The 21598-nt window shown below is 43.3% G+C and overlaps 3 protein-coding genes across 8 annotated transcripts; 2 read left to right on the top strand and 1 right to left on the bottom strand.

The window, feature by feature from the left end:
* Positions 1-13: 13 nt before the first annotated feature.
* On the top strand, positions 14-6521 carry LOC106572373 (WD repeat-containing protein 13). Of its 5 annotated transcripts, XM_014146452.3 has the most exons (11): positions 14-37; positions 282-388; positions 860-954; positions 1300-1531; positions 1883-1992; positions 2158-2288; positions 2386-2693; positions 2906-3086; positions 3222-3363; positions 4408-4526; positions 5684-6521. In XM_014146452.3, the coding sequence occupies exons 3-11, from the start codon at positions 914-916 to the stop codon at positions 5866-5868; spliced, it is 1449 nt and encodes a 482-aa protein (XP_014001927.1). In that variant the 5' UTR covers positions 14-37; positions 282-388; positions 860-913; the 3' UTR covers positions 5869-6521. The 5 variants fall into 5 exon arrangements, with proteins under 5 accessions (XP_014001927.1, XP_082818271.1, XP_014001926.1 ...); XM_082962145.1 differs by lacking the exon at positions 14-37 and having other exon boundaries at positions 49-392; XM_014146451.3 differs by lacking the exon at positions 14-37 and having other exon boundaries at positions 50-388.
* A 441-nt stretch (positions 6522-6962) lies between these two features.
* On the top strand, positions 6963-12226 carry LOC106572377 (histone-lysine N-methyltransferase SUV39H1). 2 transcript variants are annotated; one of them, XM_045696221.2, is made up of 7 exons: positions 6963-7068; positions 7496-7648; positions 8041-8373; positions 10059-10385; positions 10582-10728; positions 10838-10967; positions 11189-12226. In XM_045696221.2, the coding sequence occupies exons 2-7, from the start codon at positions 7550-7552 to the stop codon at positions 11548-11550; spliced, it is 1398 nt and encodes a 465-aa protein (XP_045552177.1). In that variant the 5' UTR covers positions 6963-7068; positions 7496-7549; the 3' UTR covers positions 11551-12226. The 2 variants fall into 2 exon arrangements, with proteins under 2 accessions (XP_045552177.1, XP_014001935.2); XM_014146460.3 differs by having other exon boundaries at positions 7496-7683; positions 11189-12222.
* Positions 12227-15445: 3219 nt separating this feature from the next.
* On the bottom strand, positions 15446-19278 carry LOC106572378 (putative G-protein coupled receptor 173). The gene is made up of 2 exons (XM_014146461.3): positions 18524-19278; positions 15446-17238 (listed from the first exon to the last, which is right to left on the bottom strand). Exon 2 carries the CDS (start codon positions 17025-17027, stop codon positions 15819-15821), a length of 1209 nt encoding a protein of 402 aa, XP_014001936.1. The 5' UTR covers positions 17028-17238; positions 18524-19278; the 3' UTR covers positions 15446-15818.
* Positions 19279-21598: the final 2320 nt, after the last annotated feature.

Here is a 21598-nt window from a genome sequence, read left to right as displayed (position 1 = left end):
TACGGGCGTGCATGTGCGCGTGCGTGAGTTGTGTAAGGTATGAGTTGGCATAATCTCTCTTGCAAGACGTTTTCAAAGCTGATGATTGCCTTAATATATTGTTTTATTTCCAAATGTGATTTCTAAAAGTTTCTAAATGTTGCAACTACATTCAAACTAGGCAGTTGATGTCCTCAACCATGTTTCGTTAAATTATTAATATGAGTGAACATTGGCTAGGCTATTTCCAACAGAGCGACATTACATTGCAACATTTCATTGTTGTTGTTTATCATTATCAGGGACAGTGTATTTCTTTAGGAATACGCCATAGTTGCCATAGTTTCCTGGCTCATCAAAGACGACCATTGACATCGACGGCAAAAAGCTAAGGAAGGAAGGAAGGAAGGAAGGTGAGCTGTTGCTGACGTTGTCTTCGACGTCTTTATTTACACACGTAATGGAAAATGACGTGGTTTGAATTGCATTTAGAGAATTAAACAAAATCAGTTTGCTAAGTAACATTTGAGGGCTGGGCGACCAATTATCAGACATGGCTTGCATGGTAGCTAGCTAGCTAACGCCGTTTGCTTTCTCACTGTCAAAGCTAGCAGGCTCCATCTCTGATGATGGCGTCTGTTGCTAGCTAGCCGACTATGACTTAGTAACTAGCTACCCTCTGAACACATTACACTTCCCAATGCAGGCTTTCTTTGCCACTGTCTTTGAGATATTAATCGCTTGATTAATGTCGATCTAGCTGGCAGTTTTCTGTACCAGCCAATAACTCGACTGTCTGAACTCTGGAGGCTAAAATTATTAGCCATCATATAGCCTACTCCCCTACCGTTATATAGGTATGTTGTTTATGTGTTTATAGATAGCTGACATCTGCCCTGGCCGTGGCTTCCCCTCTACCTTGACTGTTTGTGGAATGGCTGCAGTTTGGCAGCAGGTGTTGGCAGTGGACGCAAGGTAAGTCTTATTCAATAAACTGGTGCCATGGCATTGGCTGATGTCCTCACAGTACTGATACAAATAAGCTTACTGATACACATCTTGCATTGATTGCTGTCTAGGGCTAGCCTGGATAAACCAGACTGACTGCTGCTGAAACAATGGTGAGTGCAGAAGTCAGTCTGCTTAAACCAGGCTAGCCAAGCACCTTGATTGTAATTTAACTGCTGTTTGTATTAGTGAAAAGTGATACTTGGATAATGAATGACTCCATTTTATATTGAGCTTATACAGCAGTCTGCTGTGCAGGCAAAAAAATCTAAGGAACTGTTTCTCTCTCACTTCCCCCGATCCCTTCCACAGGTACAATGCATACCGCACGCCTACGTTCCCACAGTTCCGCACGCAATACATCCGGCGGCGCAGCCAGCTACTCAGGGAAAACGCCAAGTGTGGCTTTGAGCCGGGGCTGCGCAGGCATTACCTGAGGCTGCGCAGCCAGCTGCTGGCCCTGCGCTACGGGCCCCTGTCTGAGCAGAGCAGCTTCAGGGCCAGCAGTGTGCGCAGCTCCCGCACCACACTGGACCGCATGGAGGTTAGACTCAGACTGAGAGCAAGGAGCAGAGGGAAAGAGAGAGAGAGACAGACAGACACAAAGACAATAGGCTACTGTCAATACACATTAGGTCAGTTGAGATGGTTGGAGGCAGACAGATGGTGTAACTGACACTAATAAGGATGCGTAGTAGGCACACTAAACTGACCACTTTAGTTGGGAGGAATAGATGGATTTCAAAGAGAGGTGGTGAGTTCATATAGGCCTACTTTTGTCTCTGGCAAAGATTATTTGTTTTTTTATATGGACTGCAAGTCCCTCACTTACACTCACTACTTATGGTTTTCTATCTCCCTATTTCTCCTTCTCTCCTTCCCTCTTTCTTGACAGGATTTTGAGGAGGACCCCCGTGCTCAGGGGGCTCGTGGTCACCGTCGATCTGTGAGCAGAGGCTCCTACCAGCTACAGGCCCAGATGAACAGGGCAGTCTATGATGAGAGGTAACCCCAGCAACCCCTCACTCAACCCTACTGACCCCATTCATATTTTAGTCTCTGCTTTTGAAACACTGCATTGTTTTTTATCTTTATTAGCACAGAATTTCCTTGAGTGATGGTCCGATTTGTAATAATTGATTCTCCCTGATTGGAAATGTGGGTGTGCAGGACCCCAGGTGCCTTGGTGCCAACCTCTGTGGCAGAAGCTAGCCGTGCCATGGCTGGGGATACCACTCTGAGCGAGAACTATGCTTTTGCTGGCATGCACCACATATTCGACCAACATGTGGACTCTGCAGGTGAGTGGAAAGTACGGTACGTGATGGCAAGATCGGTGCAAGGAGTGAGTATTTCTGTGTCTTATTCTCATGTTTTGTTGGGTTCCCTCCTTTCTAGTTCCACGGCTGCAATTTGCTAATGATGACAAGCACCTCCTAGCCTGCTGCTCATTGGACGGCACCCTGTCCATCATGATCCTGTCCCCGTCCCCGCCCAGTGTGAAGGTTGTCCTGAAGGGTCATGCAGGTCCCGTCACCGACTTTGCTTGGTCCCTTAGCAACGACGTCATCGTGTCGACATCAAAGGATGGGACACTGCGTATTTGGAACACGGAGGATGGGAGGTGTATCCGTGAGGTCAGAGACCCGGAAGCTAGCGAACTGCTTTGCTGCACCTTCCAGCCCATGAATAACAACCTCACAGTGGTGAGTCATAGTAGAAGTTCAGACAAAGTTACTAACTCGTACCCACACAATATCCACACTAGCATATCACTTAGAATACATGGCCAAGGCCAATACATTGCTTTATTCTAAGTGGTATGCTAGCTGTCCCTACAATGACCAACTCTCTTCCTTACGGCTTTCCTGACTTTTACCAATGCTCACCCTGACTTCTGTTCTGTCCTGCCCTGCAGGTAGGGAACAGTAAGCACCTCCTGCAGGTGGTGAACATCTCCACTGGGAAGAAGGTGAAGGGGGGTTCCAGTAAGCTGACGGGACGGGTACTGTCTATGTCCTTTGATGCCCCTGGGAGGATCCTGTGGGCCGGGGACGACAGGGGCAGCGTCTTCTCCTTCCTGTTTGACATGGCCACAGGTATACTGAGGAAAAACATGCCTACTTCTTATGAATAATAATAATAAATTGTATTAATGAAACTCAAAGTGCTAGGCCACAAGTATGGGACAGACAAATGTTGTGTGTGTGACAACTCTGAATTTCAACTCACAGGGAAGCTGACCAAAGCCAAGCGGCTTGTGGTGAGTGAGGGCAGCCCAATCTGCAGCATATCTGCCCGCTCCTGGATCAGCAGAGAGGCTCGAGACCCCTCCTTGCTGATCAACGCCTGTGTCAACAAACTGCTACTCTACAGGTCTGTCAGAGAGAGCCAGAGAGCTACTCCTGCTCCATAATGCTCAAAATGCTTATACATATACTGAACTAAAATATATAAATGCCACATGCAACAATTTCAATGATTTTACTGAGTAACAGTTCACATAAGGAAATCAGTTAATTGAAATTATTTCATTAGGTCCCAATCTATGGATTTCACATGAATGGGCAGGGGCACAGCCATGGATGGGCCTCTGAGGGCATAGGTCCACCCACTTGGGAGCCAGGCCCACCCACTGGGGAGCAAGGCCCAGACAATCAGAATGAGTTTTCTCCACAAAAGGGCTTTAATACAGACATAAATAATCCTCAGTTTCATCAGCAGTCCGGGTAGCTGATCAGACGATCCCGCAGGTGAAAAAGATGGATGTGGAGGTCCTGGGCAGGCGTGGTTACACGTGGTCAGCGGTTGTGAGGCTGGTTGGATGTACTGCAAAATTCTCTAAAATGAAGTTGGATGCGCTTATGGTAGAGAAATTAACATTCAATTATCTGGCAACAGCTCTGGTGGACATTCCTGCAGTCAGCATGCCAATTGCATGCTCCCTCAACTCGAGACACCTGTGGCTTTGTGTTGTGTGACAAAACTGCACATTTTAGAGTGGCCTTTTATTGTTCCCCAGCACAAGGTGCACTTGTGTAATGATCATGCTGTTTAATCAGCTTCTTGATATGCCACACCTGTCAGGTGGATGGATTATCTTGGCAAAGGAGAAATGCTCACTAACGAATGTAAACACATTTCTGCACAAATTTGAGAGTAATAAGCTTTCTGTGCGTATGGAACATTTCTGGGATATTTGATTTCAGTTCATAAAACACGTGACCAACAATTTACGTGTTGCGTTTATATTTTTGTTCAGTATAGCTTGATTAACTACTGTGTCGTGCCCTGGAATGTGTGTATGTTATATCGTTCATGTACTGTGTGCTGTTGATTGAACAAGGAACGCATGATCCACTCTGCACATTGCATGCTGAGTTAGGTTTGACTGGTTCTCTGTTCCTCTCGTCTTTATAGAGTGGTGGATAATGAAGGCACTCTGCAGCTTAAGAGGAGCTTCCCCATCAAGCACGGCTCCCAGCCCCTTCACAGCATCTTCTGCCCTCTCATGTCCTTCAGACAGGGCGCCTGTGTTGGTATGAGCCCTACAGCCTTACTCTGACTTTCACTCTATCTGCCTACCCCGATGCATTCTTCCTACAACAAAATGTATTGCATGGTTTGTTTTGTTTAGGTATGTTGCATTGAAAGTGGCTAATGCATTGTTGTTCGGGACATTTTTGTAAATTATATTTCCACATTTTTAGCTAGGCTATATGATCACACCGATTAATATATCTGCTGTTGTATTACTTGTGAGGCACAGCTGAGTGAGCATACATTTTAAATAATTTGCTTTTTATTTTACTGGGCTGATGGTGCCTGCATCTGATGGTCTGTCTCAGCGGAGGGAGAGAGCAGCAGACTGAGGGTCCGCCTCTCAACATCCCGCCTCTCTCCCTTTCCTCCACTGACACTGACCAAAAAGGCACATCGTCTTCCAGCTGATGGGGAAACTCGAGTCGCACCGCATTATTTCTGCCTCATGCAGAAATTCATGTTACTCCATGAACAGAGAAAGTGAAATGTTCCTCGATATTAATAAAGGCCCAAGCCGCTGATAATAACAACGCAAGCCTATAAATACATTTTCCTACTCATTCATTGGAAGACGGGCTCCCGAGTGGTGTAGCGGTCTAAGGTGATACAGCCGATTCCAGGCTGTATCACAACCGGCCGTGATTGGGAGTCCGATAGGGCGACGCACAATTGGCCCAGTGTTACTGCTGGACTGCTTGTTGTAGCGCTGAGTGGAAATAGGAAGAATGTATAATTTTATGGCTTATAAAAGTGTTGAATATGAACTCCCACACAAAAACAGCAGCTCTTTGCTGTATTTGTTGACCGTATCTCACTAATCATGGTTTTTAACGTTTTGAAATCTCACAGTATCAACTTTGCTGTAGCTTTCTTTTAAGCCTGCTATGTTCTGCAGACATGGTAATCTGAACCATCCGATTGGCCAGCGATAGGCCTATAGTGCACTTGATTTGCTCTCTGGGCCCGCCTGGAAGGCAGAGTTTGTACCTTCAGACACATGACATGGTTCAAAATGGCAACAGTTTGACTACCCGGCGTGCAGTTTAGAGGGAACTTTGGTTATAACAGATTGGTTTTCACAAGTATTCTCTCTTGTCCCTCTTCCCTATTTTTCTCTTCCATTTCCTCCCCTTTTCTCCACTCTATATCCCAGTGACTGGCAGTGAGGATGCCTGTGTCTACTTCTTCGATGTGGAGCGCAACACTAAGGCCATAGTCAACAAGCTGCAGGGTCACGGTGGCCCAGTGCTGGATGTCAGCTTCAACTGTGACGAGAGCTTACTGGCTTCTGCAGACTCCACTGGCATGGTCATCATCTGGAGGCGGGAGCAGAAGTGACCAACCACCAAAAACTTCCTTCCATGCACTACAAAAAAAAAAGCAACTACCACTTTGAACCATCCAATCACTAGAATGCTAAATACAAGGGGCAGGGAAGGGGTATCTGTGTTTTTATGGCTGGGATTTAGTGGTTACTGTGAGTGCGGTCCCCGCGAACGCAGAAATATAGCCTTTTTAAATATAGCCAATAAAGTGCTATCAAATTGAATCCCTGCCTAGGTTTTCAACTTGAAAGGGAACACTGCTCCTCGCTGAGGGTCCTGAGAGGTTTGCATGTGTCAAGAGTAGGACCTGTAATAGCGCTAACTACTTATTGTAAAGCATTAATATAGCAAAATGTAATATACAGTAGTATTAAATGACAGCCTTGTTCCTCTAAAGTTTCCCATTTTCCTTCAATCATTCCCATGTTTATTGTTCTACTGTGATGTGCATGGCATTGTATCAAGAACCCATCATAGAAATCAGTACTGACATATTGGAATAACTAGTGTGTGTATATATAAAAAAATATATATATATACTTGATAGGAACTCAAAGAATTTGTCTGTTTATGTGCCTGTGGTGTCATTTTAATGTAATGGTTGCAAAGAACTATAATATATTTATGATATGCACATACTGAATAAAGTAGCCACTGTACATCTCACAGAGTTGAGTGTTAGTGTTACAATAGAGATAGGATCATTCAACCATTACAATGGGGGAAAATAATGGGGAAATAGGGTCTTGAGGTTAACACAGGTTTAGGAGCTCTTACACGTTTTGTTCTATTAGGTATCACTTAACGTGACCATTATGAAGCCTTCGTGCTTTTTCTGATTACATAAATGCTTCAAAATTCACAAAAAAAATGACGTTCGCTGATTAAGATGATCTCATGGAACAACACGTTAAAGCGCTCTAAGCCTGTTTTTACAACAGACCTTATTTTCCGCGTTTATCCTAAAACCCTACAAAAACTACATTTTCCTATAAGCTTTGTCCAAAGAACCATGGCAGAGTTAGTGCCTACAAAAAAGACGCCATTACTGTTGCTCTGTCGTAAAGTGTCAATGTTTTGGTTTTTCCACACGTGCGCTAGAAGTCTATTGGTCATTTGGGCTGCCTGTCATTCTATAATCGGATCCAACCATTGGCTAGCTAGACTTCCTGGGATTTTGGCGGTGGAGTAAACATGGCGGAAGATTTAAAAGGTAAGGTCACATTCTAGAGAAAACGTTGGATTTAGCTTACTTTCCTTCGGTAACAATAGGGGTTCTATGACAATCACGCTTTTTAATTTGTTTAAATACCATATATCGCGGAGTTGATTAGCGAAATGATGATGCACCACAGTTAATGAGCTATTTGTCGAATTTAGCCTGCTACTGTAGCTATTTCGCAATCAATGGTCGTAGCTATGCCATGCTGATTGTTTGATTTTCATTGATAAACAATAGTGACTATATCTACTATCACATTTTAAATAGTTAGCAACCTAACTACTTAACGTTATCCACGTACAGAATGTTGAACATGTTGAAAACTAAATGGAGTTATGATAGTTGTTGATCGATGCGACCACAGTTGTGTTCTTTGTGTAACATTAGTTAACGTTAACTGGCTTGTCACTCACTGCAGGGTGCCAAGTTGTATGCAAAGTGACAACGAGCCAGTTGCAGACACTCTGTCGTCATGAAGGGATTGTGTGCTTGGATCTGGGGGTCAACAGGAAACAAATGCACAACTTCGAAGTGGAGTACCTGTGTGACTACAAGAGGACACTTGTTCCTGGTAGGAAGACAGCCAATGCCACAGGAGTACCAAAGGTTAGAACAAGTTCTAGCTAAACTTTGGATTGATTTTGGTAGCTATATATTCAATTGATCCAGCTATACTCTGACGGACATCACAGGCAACATGAACTTGTTATTTTCAGTTCTTAACTGATGTGGTGCTGTCACTGAAAGCATCCATCTGTACTTGAGAGAGAGAGAACTGCTCCCCTGCTCCAACCTCCAACCTGTATGTGTGTCTTTCGGAGGGGTTGGGATAAAGCCGGAAGTCACATTTCTCTTGGCCTTGTGTACAACTGGACGTCTAAAGTGATCTTTGGCGATGTCTACCTTGTCATAGGGGCGCCAGAGTTCAGTATGACTCCTTTCAACTGCTGTTTTTCTTCCTAGGAGCGAGAGTTCTACTTGGTTAAATGGAAGGGTTACCCAGATCACATGAACACATGGGAGCCGAGGAAAAACCTGCGGTGTGTGGAGCTCCTACGTCAGTTCTGGGACGATGTCTTCCTGGAGCTGCAGAGACAGAAAAAGACCGTAGTCCCCAACCAGTTTGAAACAGAGCTGTCCTCTTACCTGGAGCAGAGGGCCAGGCATAGGCAGAGCCTGCAGAGGTGGGAGGCCCAGATCAACTGTGTCGGAGGCCTCACCAAACGCATCCTGGTCCGCAACTGTGTGGACCTGGAGGGCCCTCCGAATAACTTCACCTACATCAACAACTACAAGGTGTGCAAGGGCTTGTATATCACCAGTACTTTGTACCAATGACATGTTTCAACTGTAGGGATGTCGCCCTCTTTATCCCTGCGGTATTATGCATCAGCAATACAGTACAAATCTAAAAATGTACGCTACTGGTCAAAAGTTTTAGAACACCTACTCATTCAAGGGTTTTAATTTATTTTTACTATTTTCTACATTGTAGAATAATAGTGAGGACATCAAAACTATGCAATAACACATATGGAATCATGTTGTAACCAAAAAAGTGTTTATATTTGAGATTCTTTAAATAGCCCCCCTTTGCCTTAATGACAGCTTTGCACACTCTTGGCATTCTCTCAACCAGCTTCATGAGGTAGTCACGTGGAATGGATTTCAATTAACAGGTCTGCTTTCTTAAGTTAATTTGTGGATTTTCTTTCCTTAATGTGTTTGAGCCAATCAGTTGTGTTGTGACAAGGTAGGGGGTGTATACAGAAGATAGCCCTATTTGGTAAAAGACCAAGTCCATATTATGGCAAGAACAGCTCAAATAAGCAAAGAGAAATGACAGTCCATCATTACTTTAAGACATGAAGGTCAGTCAATCCGGAAAATGTCAAGAACTTTGAAAGTTTCTTCATGTGCAGTCACAAGAAACATCACGCACTGTGATGAAACTGGCTCTCATGAAGATCGCCACAGGAATGGAAGACCCAGAGTTACCTCTGCTGCAGAGGATAAGTTCATTAGTTACCAGCCTCAGAAATTGCAGCCCAAATAAATGCTTCACAGATTTCAAGTAACAGACACATCCAACATCAACTGTTCAGAGGAGACAGTGTGAATCAGGCCTTCGTGGTCAAATTGCTGCAAAGAAACCACTACTAAAGGACACCAATAATAATAAGAGACTTGCTTGGGCCAACAAACATGAGCAATGGACATTAGACTGGTGGAAATGTTGTTCCTTGGTCTGGAGTCCAAATGTGAGATTTTTGGTTCCAACTGCCGTGTCTTTGTGAGACGCGGTGTGGGTGAACGGATGATCTCCGCATGTGTGGTTCCCACCGTGAAGCATGGAGGAGGAGGTGTGGGGGTGCTTTGCTGGTGACACTGTTTGTGATTTATTTAGAATTCAAGGCACTCTTAACCAGCATGGCTACCACAGCATTCTGCAGCGATACGCAATCCCATCTGGTTTGCACTTCATTTGTTTTTCAACAGGACAATGACCCAACACACCTCCAGGCAGTGTAAGGGCTATTTGACCAAGAAGGAAAGTGATGGCGTGCTGTATCAGATGACCTGGCCTCCACAATCCCCCGTCCTGAACCAAATTGAGATGGTTTGGGATTAGTTGGACCGCAGAGGGAAGGAAAATCAGCCAACAAGTGCTCAGCATATGTGGGAACTCCTTCAAGACTTTTGGAAATGCATTCCAGGTGAAGCTTGTTGAGAGAATTCCAAGAGTGTGCAAAGCTGTCATCAATGCAAAGGATGGCTATTTGAAGAATCTAAAATATATTTTGATTTTTACACTTTTTGGTTACTACATGATTCCATATGTGTTATTTCATAGTTTAAATGTCTTCACTATTATTCTATAATGTAGAAAATAGTTTTAAATAAAGAAAAACCCTTGAATGAGTAGGTGTTCCAAAACTTTTGCCTGGTAGTGTATATAGAAATCAAAGCCTTTCTCCTAGGTGGGTGAGGGCGTTTCGATGACGACAATGGCAGTGGGGTGCGAGTGCACCAACTGTTTGGAGAATCCTGTGGGTGGTTGCTGCCCAGGAGTATCGGGACATGGCTTTGCCTACAACGAGTGTGGGCAGGTGAAGGTTAAGCCTGGGGAGCCCATCTATGAGTGCAACAATATGTGTCGCTGTGGACCAGACTGCCCCAACAGAGTGGTACAGAGAGGGATCCAGCATACCCTCTGCATCTTCAAAACAGACAACGGGCGGGGGTGGGGAGTACGGACCTCTGAGCGTATCAGAAGGCATTCCTTCGTCATGGAGTATGTTGGAGAGGTAAAAAAGACTTTCATTATAGAGACCACATATTTGGTGCTCGGTTTCTATTATCACCAGCAGCTGTAACATTTAACAAGCGAACATCAACATACTAACTCGTGGATTTAATCTCATGCCGGACTTGGTGTATCCTGGCTGTGTTATAGTGTATGGTGGTTCTCTCTTGTGATTGGCTGTGCTGTGTTCCATCCAGATCATCACTACAGAGGAGGCAGAGAGGCGGGGTCAGGTCTATGACAGACAGGGAGCAACATACCTGTTTGACCTGGACTATGTGGAGGATGAGTACACCATTGATGCTGCTCACTATGGAAATGTATCCCACTTTGTCAACCACAGTGTGAGTAGTTCACAAGTACATAGGCTACATTGGAATTTCTCTGTGATAAGGCTGTTTGAGTGTCCTAAAATAAAAAAGTATCTTCACCTTTCCTACCTCTATCCCACAGTGCAACCCTAACCTGCAGGTGTATAACGTATTCATAGACAACCTGGATGAGCGACTGCCACGCCTGGCTTTCTTCTCAAACCGTGGTATCAGCGCTGGGGAGGAGCTCACCTTCGACTACAATATGCAGAGTAGGTTTTATCTGATATATCATATCTCCACAGATACTAAGATCACTGAAATTAAAGATATGGAAATACAGTAAAAAAAACCTGCATTTTCGAGAGGATACAAAATGGAGTAGGAATTCATATGCCTGATATAGACTAAGGACCACCCATTTAGGTCATAGAGCAACCTGTTTCAAGATAAAACAATCTATAATTTGGTCTGTTTTCTGTTCTCTTTCTAGTTGATCCAATAGATGTGGAGAGTACAAAGATGGACTCCAATTTCAGCATGACTAGATCACCCAAAAAGGCTTCTCTCATAACTGGATCACCCAAGAAGCTTCACATGACTGGATCACCCAAAAAGGATCCCCTCATGATTGGATCACCCAAAAAGGATCCCCTCATGATTGGATCACCCAAAAAGGATCCCCTCATGATTGGATCACCCAAAAAGGATCCCCTCATGATTGGATCACCCAAAAAGGATCCCCTCATGATTGGATCACCCCAAAAGGATCCCCTCATGATTGGATCACCCAAAAAGCGAGCGCGCATGGAGTGCAAGTGTGGGACAGACAATTGCAGGGGGTACTTGTTTTAGGGGTACTTGTTTTAGGGTTGCAGCAAGGACAAATTTATACATTTTACTTTTCCAGGATTGTCATCATGACAATTCAACTTTATTTCTGTCATTTTAAATGTATACTATGGTGTCTGTGAATATTTTGCCCTATTTGATCATCAACTATTCATTAGTGTTTGGGGCATCATGTTTTTTATTTGTTAATGTTTAATTATTATTTTTTTAAAGTTATTTGGTTTTAGTATACGACACTCAAATCCAATCTTATTGAATGTACATTACCATTCAAAAGTTTGGGGTCACTTAGAAATGTTCTTGTTTTTTGAAAGAAAAACACATTTTGAAAAAAAATTTTTTCCATTAAATAACATCAAATTGATCAGAAATAATACAGTGTAGACATTGTTAATGTTGTAAATGACTATTGTAGCTGGAAACGGCACTTTTTTTAATGGAAAATCTAGAGGCCCATTATCAGCAACCATCACTCCTGTGTTCCAATGACACGTTGTGTTAGCTGATCCAAGTTTATCATTTTAAAAGGTTACTTCATCATTAGAAAACCCTTTTGCAATTGTTAGCACAGCTGAAAACGGTTGGGCTGATTTAAAGAAGCCATAAAACTGGCCTTCTTTAGACTAGTTGAGTATTTGGAGCATCAGCATTTGTGGGTTTGATTACAGGCTCGAAATGGCCAGAAACAAAGGACTTTATTCTGAAACTCTTCAGTCTATTCTTGTGCTGAGAAATGAAGGCTATTCCATGCGAGAAATTGCCAAGAAACTGAAGCTCTCGTACAGCACTGTGTACTACTCCCTTCACAGAACAGCGCAAACTGACTCTAACCAGAATAGAAGTGGGAGGCCCCGGTGCACAACTGAGCAAGAGGACAAGTACATTTGTGTCTAGTTTGAGAAACAGATGCCTCACAAGTCCTCAACCGGCAGCTTCATTAAATAGTACATGCAAAACACCAGTCTCAATGTCAACAGTGAAGAGGCGACTCCGAGATGCTGGCCTTCTAGGCAGATTTGCAAAGAAAAAGCCATATCTCAGACTGGCCAATAAGAAGAAAAGATTAAGATGGGCAAAAGAACACTGACACTGGACAGAGGAACTCTGTTCTGTGACGGGAGTCATACACAGCGTTATACGAGATCTTCAGTTTCTTGGCAATTTCTCGCATGGAATAGCCTTTATTTCTCAGCACAAGAATAGACTGAAGAGTTTCAGAATAAAGTCCTTTGTTTCTGGCCATTTCGAGCCTGTAATTGAACCCACAAGTGCTGATGCTCCAGATACTCAACTAGTCTAAAGAAGGCCAGTTTTATGGCTTCTTTAATCAGGACAACCGTTTTCAGCTGCGCTAACTTAATTGAAAAAAGGTTTTCTAATGATCAATTATCATTTTGAAAGATCAGCTAACACAACGTGCCATTGGAACACAGGAGTGATGGTTGCTGATAATGGGCTTCTGTACACCTATATAGATATTCCATTAAAAATCAGCCGTTTCCAGCTACAATAGTCATTTACAACATTAACAATGTCTACACTGTATTTCTGATCAATTTGATGTTATTTTAATGGACAAAATGTGCATTTCTTTCAAAAACAAGGACATTTCTAAGTGACCCCAAACTTTTTTGAACGGTAGTGTGTGTATATAGCAATGCATACATGCTGAATAACTACTCTTCCTTTTCATGTAATCATGTGTTGCACAACGCTGGCATGTGTGAAAGTTAAAAAGGTGTGTTCTACGGCTTCTTAGGAAAAGGAGCCATTGATGGAGTTTGGAAAGTGCTTTGTTGTGACTGGGTTGCAATAGGCTGGCAAGGCATCAATTACACGCTGTAAGCCCGTCACTCACTGTATGAGGTCTCAGTCATTGGTGGATGGAGCTACCGCCCCTCATAAAGGTTGCAATATGTTACAAAGGCCACATTCCAATTATCTACCCTTCTCCTGAAGTATACACTAGTACGGTCCCCCTCATGGTGTCAGTAATATGGAGAAAACTCCCTCCAGCCATGCTTAGATCAATCCAATGTTTTTAAATGCAAGAGGGGGAGTGAATGAGTGCACACTTCTGGATAAGTGTAGAGAATCAGAATACAGCCATAGACTGATGGAATTGTCGAAACTCTTCCCAGTGTGAGTTCCAATTATGTAATTTGACCAGACATTCCGTAAAGGATGTCATTCAGTTGCCAAAGCTACACTGTATATTGAGCATGCTACTTATCTTGGTCCAGATCTTTCTGTAAATAAATGTCATTTTATTTTTAAGAGTAAAACTAGCTAAATTAATATTTTATTATACCCACTGAATGTTGAGCTCAAGTTGTTTTTCTTTAATTGCTAAGGATATGGGTCCTATTGAAACTTGAAGTCAGCACTCAGAAGCCAGATCAAAATGCATCAAAAGTAGACTTTATTGGTGAGTGGAAAAACAACTGCCACTTCAAATGCTGTACAAGAGAATATATTAGAAAAGAATGCCAGGCTCCCAATCTTCAACCCCAGTTCACGTCTGTTTGTTTTTTCATGTCCAAACATGATTTGTTAACTTCAGTCTGGGAACCATGAAAAATGACACTGTTGATGTTGGAATGTTATTTTGTTCTCTGCATTTAGAAACGCGGTCTCCTTGAACAAGGGAATGTTCAGACATTTAATAAGGATCCGCCCCTTCCCCCCCCTCAATTTTTGCCTAAAATGACATACCCAAATCTAACTGCCTGTAACTCAGGACCTGAAGCAAGGATATGCATATTCTTGATACTTTTTGAAAGGAAACACTTTGAAGTTTGTGGAAATGTGAAATGAATGTAGGAGACTATAACACATTAGATCTGGTAAAAGATATTACATAGAAAAAAAACATGCTTTTTTTGTATTTTGTTTGTACCATCATTTTTGAAATGCAAGAGAAAGGCATAATGTATTATTCCAGCCCAGCTGCAATTTAGATTTTGGCAACTAGATGGCAGCAGTGAATGTGCAAAGTTTTAGACTGATCCAATGAACCATTGCATTTATTTTTCGAAATTTTGTATCAAGACTGCCCAAATGTGCCTAATTGGTTTATTAATACATTTTCAAGTTTATAACTGTGCACTCTCCTCAAACAATAGCATGGTATTCTTTCACTGTAATAGCTACTGTAAATTGGACAGATTAACAAGAATTTAAGCTTTCTGCCCATATCAGACATGTCCTGGGAAATAATCTTGTTACTTACAACCTTATGCTAATTGCATTAGCCTACATTAGCTCAACCGTCCTGCAGGGGACCCGCCAATCCTGTAGAGGTTTAAAGTCAGAAATAATTAACACTGAATTTCAAACATTCCCTGGTGGTAAAATAAACTACAAAATCATATGGATCTTGTTACAATGCACATGAGATTTTTTCCAGTCTAGACTGCAGTTGATCATAACCTACACTGAGTGTACAAAACATTATATCATGGAAAGAGCAGGTTTTCCTAAACTGACCAGGTGAATCCAGGTGAAAGCTATGGTCCCTTATTGATATCACTTGTTAAATCCTCTTCAGTCAATGTAGATGAAGTGGTGGAGACAGGTTAAAGAAGGATTTCTAAGCCTTGAGACATGGATTGTGTATGTGTGCCATTCAGAGGGGGAAAAAAGATTGAAGTGCCTTTGAACGGGGTATGGTAGTAAGTGCCAGGCGCACCCGTTTGTGTGTGTCAAGAACTGCAACGCTGCTGTTTTTTTTTTAATGGTCAACGGATTCCCGTGTGTATCAAGAATGGTCCACCACCCAAAGGACATCCAGCCAACTTGACACAACTGTGGAAAGCATTGGAGTCAACATTGGCACGCATACCGGTGGAACACTTTCGACACCTTGTAGAGTCCATGCCCTGACGAATTGAAGCTGTTCTGAGGGTAATATGGGGGAGTGCAACTCAATTTTAGGAAAGAGTTCCTAATGTTTTGTACACAGTATATCCTGCTATTTATGGTGACGTTGCAATCCCCTCTATTGAACTAAAGAAAATCAGTTTTAACATCATTTTAATGAGATAATCTACTGAGAATGTTCATTACTAAGTATTACTACAAACCTGCTTCTCATACTGCACATGTCCACACACACATCATCTGCACATTACATATGAAACAAAGTCATAATACATTTGCAAAAATAGTAGCTTCTGATAAACATTCTCTTTACAAAAAAAAGGTCAGATAGGCATTTCTGTATGATACAAACAAAACACCCCAATCCCACCCCATCGCACGATAGTGCTTCATGTGATGGTGAACACAAACAGCTCATGGCGGTGCAGCTGTTGGTGTTGTCTAGTCCTGCTGTAGGTGGGCAGGTGGGCCCTCAGCACTTTCCTCAAGTCCTCATTGAGCAGAAGGCAGAAGATAGGGTTGACTCCTGCTTGGGCGAAGCTCATCCACACTGTGATAGAGAGGTACCTGTGAGGGATGGAGCAGGACTTGACAAACACCCTCCAGAAACAGGCCACTATGTAGGGAGCCCAGAGCACCAGGAAGAGCAGGGTGATGATGTAGAACATCCTTCCTAGCCTCCTCTCAGATCTGACCTCCTCCATGCCAAGCAGGCACCGGTGCTGCTGGTTGTGCAAAGTCTGCCTGATGCCCAGCAGGGTGGGGGGCATTGGGCCTCGGCCAAAGCCTGCGATCCAGTTGGCTGCTGCCTGACCCGTGGCACCCGGGCCGTGGAAGGTCCAGTTCTGGCTGATGGCCGGCACAAGCTGGACAGGCTTCATCTTGCGGTGCTTGTATTCAAACAGCAGGAGTTTGGCGTAGAACCCGTGAGTGGCCAGGACCACGACGGCCAGCATGAGCATGAAGCCCAGAGTGTCATTGGTCTTAAGGTAGCGATGCTCGAAAATGCACTGGTCCTCGTCTTGGATGAACTTGTACGTCCCCACGTCAAAGACAGGCGGAGACGCCATGGCAATGGCCAAAGTCCAGACCATGCAGATGATGGCAGCGCAGGTCCAGACCGTCATGCGTTTGGCGTAGAAGCGGTGGTGGGCGATGGCCAGGTAGCGGGTCACAGCCACACAGAACAGCATGAAGGCAGCATGAAAACAGAAGAGCACAGCTAGGAAGGCCACCAGCTTGCAGCTGAAGGCACTGTAGGTCCATGCCGAGCTGTTGTGGACAGACACCAGGACGAAGGGGAAGCAGGCAGCAGAACGGATGACATCAGCTAGGCAAAGGTCCAGCAGGAAGAAATAGGGGGCCTTGTGAAAGGCTCGGTCTTGGAGGACCAACAGAGACACCAGCAGGTTGCCTGCTAGGCTGACACAGAGGATCAGGCCCAGGAACACCAACTTGACATAGGTGGACACGGCCGCAGCTGAGATTCCTTCACTGCTGCTGCTGGTGCTGCTAATGCTACTGGCCCTCTGTGAGGCCAACACTGCCAGCAGGCTCCCTGGGCCATCAATGCCAAAGATCTGGGTCTGGTTAGACATGCCTTCAACTCTATGATTCTAGGGGTAGGGGTGCTAGGTTGATTCTACCCCCCTCTCTCTCTCTCTCGGACCGACGCCACTCTTCCACCTTTGGCACGGCAGCCCTCCTATCGTCCGTCCTGGGGTTTTCTCCCTTTGTCCCGCCTCTTACAGAGATATGTGAGGATCCATTCTACATAACAGGCTCATTTGTCTCCATTACATTTAGCATCTGTGAACAAAGAAACAGAAGACAGTGCATTGACACTAACTCCAGGAGGACATAGCTAGCATATTAATACATTTACCAGAGAGCAATCATCTGTAAAACAGGCAGCCTTGGCTCATACCTTTGTCAAACCGATTCGGATCCAAAAAAACAACAAAGAAAACTAAAACATGGATTCCAGAAACATGTGTTGGGCAACAGTGAGGATATCTCTACCTTCCTGTCTTTCTATTGCTGGGATCAAATCAGCAGTTCTCAAGCATGCCAGCTCCTTGGCTCTCTCAATAATTACCTTGCCCGTTGCTAAGATACAACAGCTCACATACTTTGTTCAGGAGTGTAGGTGTTTGAGTGCATGCATGGGGGTGTATAGGGGATGGAGCAGAGGACAATAAATCAGGTACAATAAGACAGACAGCAATAGAGCAACTAATTCACATTCTAAATGTGAAAAGTGTTTGTGCCAAAAACTGGTACTCAAAATTGATTGTCTGTGATTAAAAAGACACTGTAAAATGGAAATAAAGTTACCATTTGGGCCTACAGCTGAACAAAGGAACAACGGATTTGTGGGTCTATGAGTATATCTGAGAGTGATTGATTAACCTGTTGACTTCATAGAATATAAACGATTCCCTAATATTTGAATACATAGGCCATGAACAATGTTGGCCTAAACGTAATAACGATATAGCAAGAAAATGTCTACATTGCATGCAGGGCATGGAAGAGGAAACGAGATTATTTTCTGCACATTAGAATACCATAACCCAAACATGTTGTAACTTAATTGTAGAAGCCGCAGGTACAATAAAGAAATCTAAGTAACTGACCTTCGGGAATTCATTGTTGTGCCCAGCACTCAAACATTTAGCACCATGGACAGCGCCACACCAGCGCGAACTAAAACAAAGGACTGATCGCAGATTTATCAGCACCACTGCCACTGAACAGCGCCGCGCCCAGGCAACTCATATAACGATAAGGACGCACCTGTTGTTGGAGCTGGGTCTGCAGGGAGGCCTAAATAAATGGAAGATTATTGCAATACTGCTTTCATCCCAAATAAGACTGTCGATTTATGCAATCTGAATCATAGGCCTTGCTACTAATGACTAGCTTTGATAAGAAACAGATTTCTGCATGAACTCAAATCACTTCATCAATGCGTTGACTTTGTATATGTTTTAAGTAATGCCCTGTGAGCATCCAGCATGGGAAAGAGATATAAACAGGTGGATCATCATGTTCCATTTGGTCATTTGATTCATATACAGAAATAACTTACCTTCGATTTCTGGGATTTGTAAAGATGCGGGAAACCTCAGTCAGAGAGGCGGCACTGACACTGATATTAACACGTTCTTCAGTCAATATCGAAACCACCACATTCAAGATAGGCTATGTCTGTCCTCTGAGCGATGATACAATTTGGCCACAGGTAGCCTAATGTTCACTGAGCGTCTTAAACATAAGTTTCACACAGACTAAGGATGTGTCCAATTTTCGTGTCCATCATTTCATGTAATTTGCACGATCCTCGGATGTATTGTCATGTCGGAGGTAAATATAGAGTCTAAAGACAATTTAGGAGAGGTTACAGCACGTAGGCGGCTAGCTTCTATGTAGCCTGCAATACAATCTATCTTCCTCTATATCGTCAGATCTAAGATTTTCATAGCGGTGAAATATCGACTTTCCCTTGACGAACGTCTTGACGCTCCTTGTTTATGCGTTTCCATCCATCCGTCTTCAAAATAACCTCGATGAATCTCTATTTTCATTATTTAGAAGTGAACGCTGTGCATTTATTAACCCCGTCATTTGTAGCCAGTCTGTTTTTGTTGTCAGGGGAAGGTCCACATTGCATTTGTCTGCCTAATTCTAGCGGACCGCATTTGATTTGGCATATTGAAAATTATAATTATTGGAATTCCTATCGCATTACGGTCAAACTAAAAAAGGTTGAGTATTTAAATTAATGATTTTAAAGTAATCCCAATTAATTAAATGGCTGCTTGTGTGGATGCTGCTCGCCTATTCGCGGAGTTCGTCGGTTCTATTCGTAGGGGAGAGAGAGAGAGTCAGAGAGTCAGAGAGAGAGTCAGAGAGAGAGAGAGTCAGAGAGAGCGAGAGAGTCAGAGAGCGTCAGAGTCATAACTAAATATATGAAATGCAAAGCGATAAATTCAACATCATATAAATAAACACCTGAAAAATGTGATTAATGCATGCTTGGTATTTCTTGGATGGGGGGCTAATCCCTATCAAATCATGATTTTCCCTTGTACAGTGCCTTCGGAAAGTATGCAAACCCATTGACTTTTTCCACATTTTGTTATGATACAGCCTTATTCTAAAATTGATGAAATAAAACAATTTCCTTAGTAATCTACACACAATTCAGCATAATGACATTGCGAAAACAGTTTTTTGGAAATATTTGCAAATGTATTACAAACAAAAAACAGAAATACCTTATTTACATAAGAATTCAGACCTTTTGCTATGAGGCTCGAAACTGAGCTCATGTGCATCTTGTTTCCATTGATCATCCTTGAGATGTTTCTATAACTTGATTGGAGTCCGCCTGTCGTAAATTCAATTGATTGGACATGATTTGTAAAGGCACACACCTGTCTATGTAAGGTCCCACAGTGACAGTGCATGTCAGAGCAAAAACCAAGTCATGAGGTCAAAGGAATTGTCTATAGAGCTCAGAGACAGGATTGTGTCGAGGGACATATCTGTAGAAGGCTACCAAAACATTTCCGCAGCCCAGCAAACTGAGAAATCGGGGGAGAAAGGCCTTGGTCAGGGAGGGGACCAAGAACCCGATGGTCACTCTGACAGAGCTCTAGAGTTCCTCTGTGGAGATGGGAGAACCTTCCAGAAGGACAGCCATCTCTGCAGCACTCCACCAATTAGGCGTTTATGATAGTGGCAAGACGGAAGCCACTTTCTGGAGTTTGCCAAAAGGCACGCAAAGACTCTCAGACCATGAGAAACAAGATTATCTGGTCTGATGAAAACAAGATTGAACTCTTTGGCCTGAATGCCAAGCGTCACGTATGGAGGAAACCAGGCACCATCCCTACGGTGAAGCATAGGTGGCAGCATCATGCTGTGGGGAAGTTTTTCAGTGGCAGGGACTGAGAGACTGGTCAGGATCGAGGCGAAGATGAACGGAGCAAAGTACAGAGAGATTCTTGATGAAAACCTGCTCCAGAGCGCTCAGGACCTCAGACTGGGGTGAAGGTTCACCTTCCAACAGGGCTATGACCCTAAGCACACAGCCAAGACAACGCAGGAGTGGCTTCAGGATAAGTCTCTGAATGTCCTTGAGTAGCCCAGCCAGAGCCCGGACTTGAACCTGATTGAACATCTCTGGAGAGATCTGAAAATAGCTGTGCAGCAACACTCCCCATCCAACCTGACAGAGCTTGAGAGGATCTGCAGAGAAGAATGGGAGAAACTCCCCAAATACAGCTGTGCCAAGCTTGTGGCATCATACCCAAGAAGACTCCCTGGCTGTATTCACTGCCAAAGGTGCTTCAACAAAGTCCTGAGTAAAGGGTCTGAATACTTATGTAAATATGATATTTCAGTTTTTTATATTTTAGAAATGTGCAAACATTTCTAAAAAACAGTTTTTTCTTTGTCATTATGGGGTATTGTGTGTAGATTGATGAGGGGGAAAAAACCTATTTAATACATTTTAGACTAAGGCTTTAATGTAACAAAAATTAGAAATAGTCAAGGGGTCTGAATACTTTTCGAAGGCACTGTATGTGTGAAAGATCAAACGTCAGGACTTCGGAGTGGAAATACATTGTGACCATAATCAATACTGAACAACCTATGTGTCATAGAAACTGTTACAAGGCCCAACAGTGATTATAAAACACCTCTATAAGAGTTGCTTTATTACAATTAAAATATCTTAAAGGTTAGATATTTTATAGCTATACAAAAATACTGTATGTTAACAAGCCAAAAAGGGACAAGACTGCCATCACTTTTGTCTGTGTAGTCAACAACATCATTCGCTGGGGGGCTACCCTGGCAAATTATCGGCCTTTAAAGACTGATCTCAGTTTATAATAGCGGCTCTGGGCTCTGTAGCATGACACCGTGACTTCACTGCAATGCATGACCTTTTCAGTAATTTCAGCAGCTCATGTTGCCTGGGGATATTTCCATTTGATCCAGGCCTGAGACACTCTGTGATCACCCTCTGTACTAGCTGGCCAATCAGCTAGAGCAGGTTACCCCAACTGAATTTTGCCTGCTGGTGATTTTATTTTGTTCCCCAATTATTCTGAGAAAAACATTATATTCATATATTTTTCTTGAGAATTTT

Source organism: Salmo salar, chromosome 15 (assembly GCF_965601325.2).
Source record: "Salmo salar chromosome 15, fSalSal1, whole genome shotgun sequence".
NCBI classification, from domain to species: Eukaryota; Metazoa; Chordata; class Actinopteri; order Salmoniformes; family Salmonidae; genus Salmo; species Salmo salar.
The sequence above is the reverse complement of the archived record's forward strand: the minus strand, read 5'-3'. Positions and strand labels throughout refer to the sequence as shown.

Coding starts and splice junctions, on each gene's coding strand:
- LOC106572377 (XM_014146460.3), top strand. Junction 7,684..8,040: donor ATGCCACAGGAGTACCAAAG/GTTAGAACAAGT, acceptor TTTTCTTCCTAG/GAGCGAGAGTTCTACTTGGT. Junction 10,729..10,837: donor CCCACTTTGTCAACCACAGT/GTGAGTAGTTCA, acceptor TCTATCCCACAG/TGCAACCCTAACCTGCAGGT.
- LOC106572373 (XM_014146450.2), top strand. Junction 2,289..2,385: donor CCAACATGTGGACTCTGCAG/GTGAGTGGAAAG, acceptor CCTCCTTTCTAG/TTCCACGGCTGCAATTTGCT. Junction 4,527..5,683: donor CAGACAGGGCGCCTGTGTTG/GTATGAGCCCTA, acceptor TCTATATCCCAG/TGACTGGCAGTGAGGATGCC.
- LOC106572378 (XM_014146461.3), bottom strand. CDS start 17,027: ATGTCTAACCAGACCCAGATCTTTGGCATTGATGGCCCAGGGAGCCTG.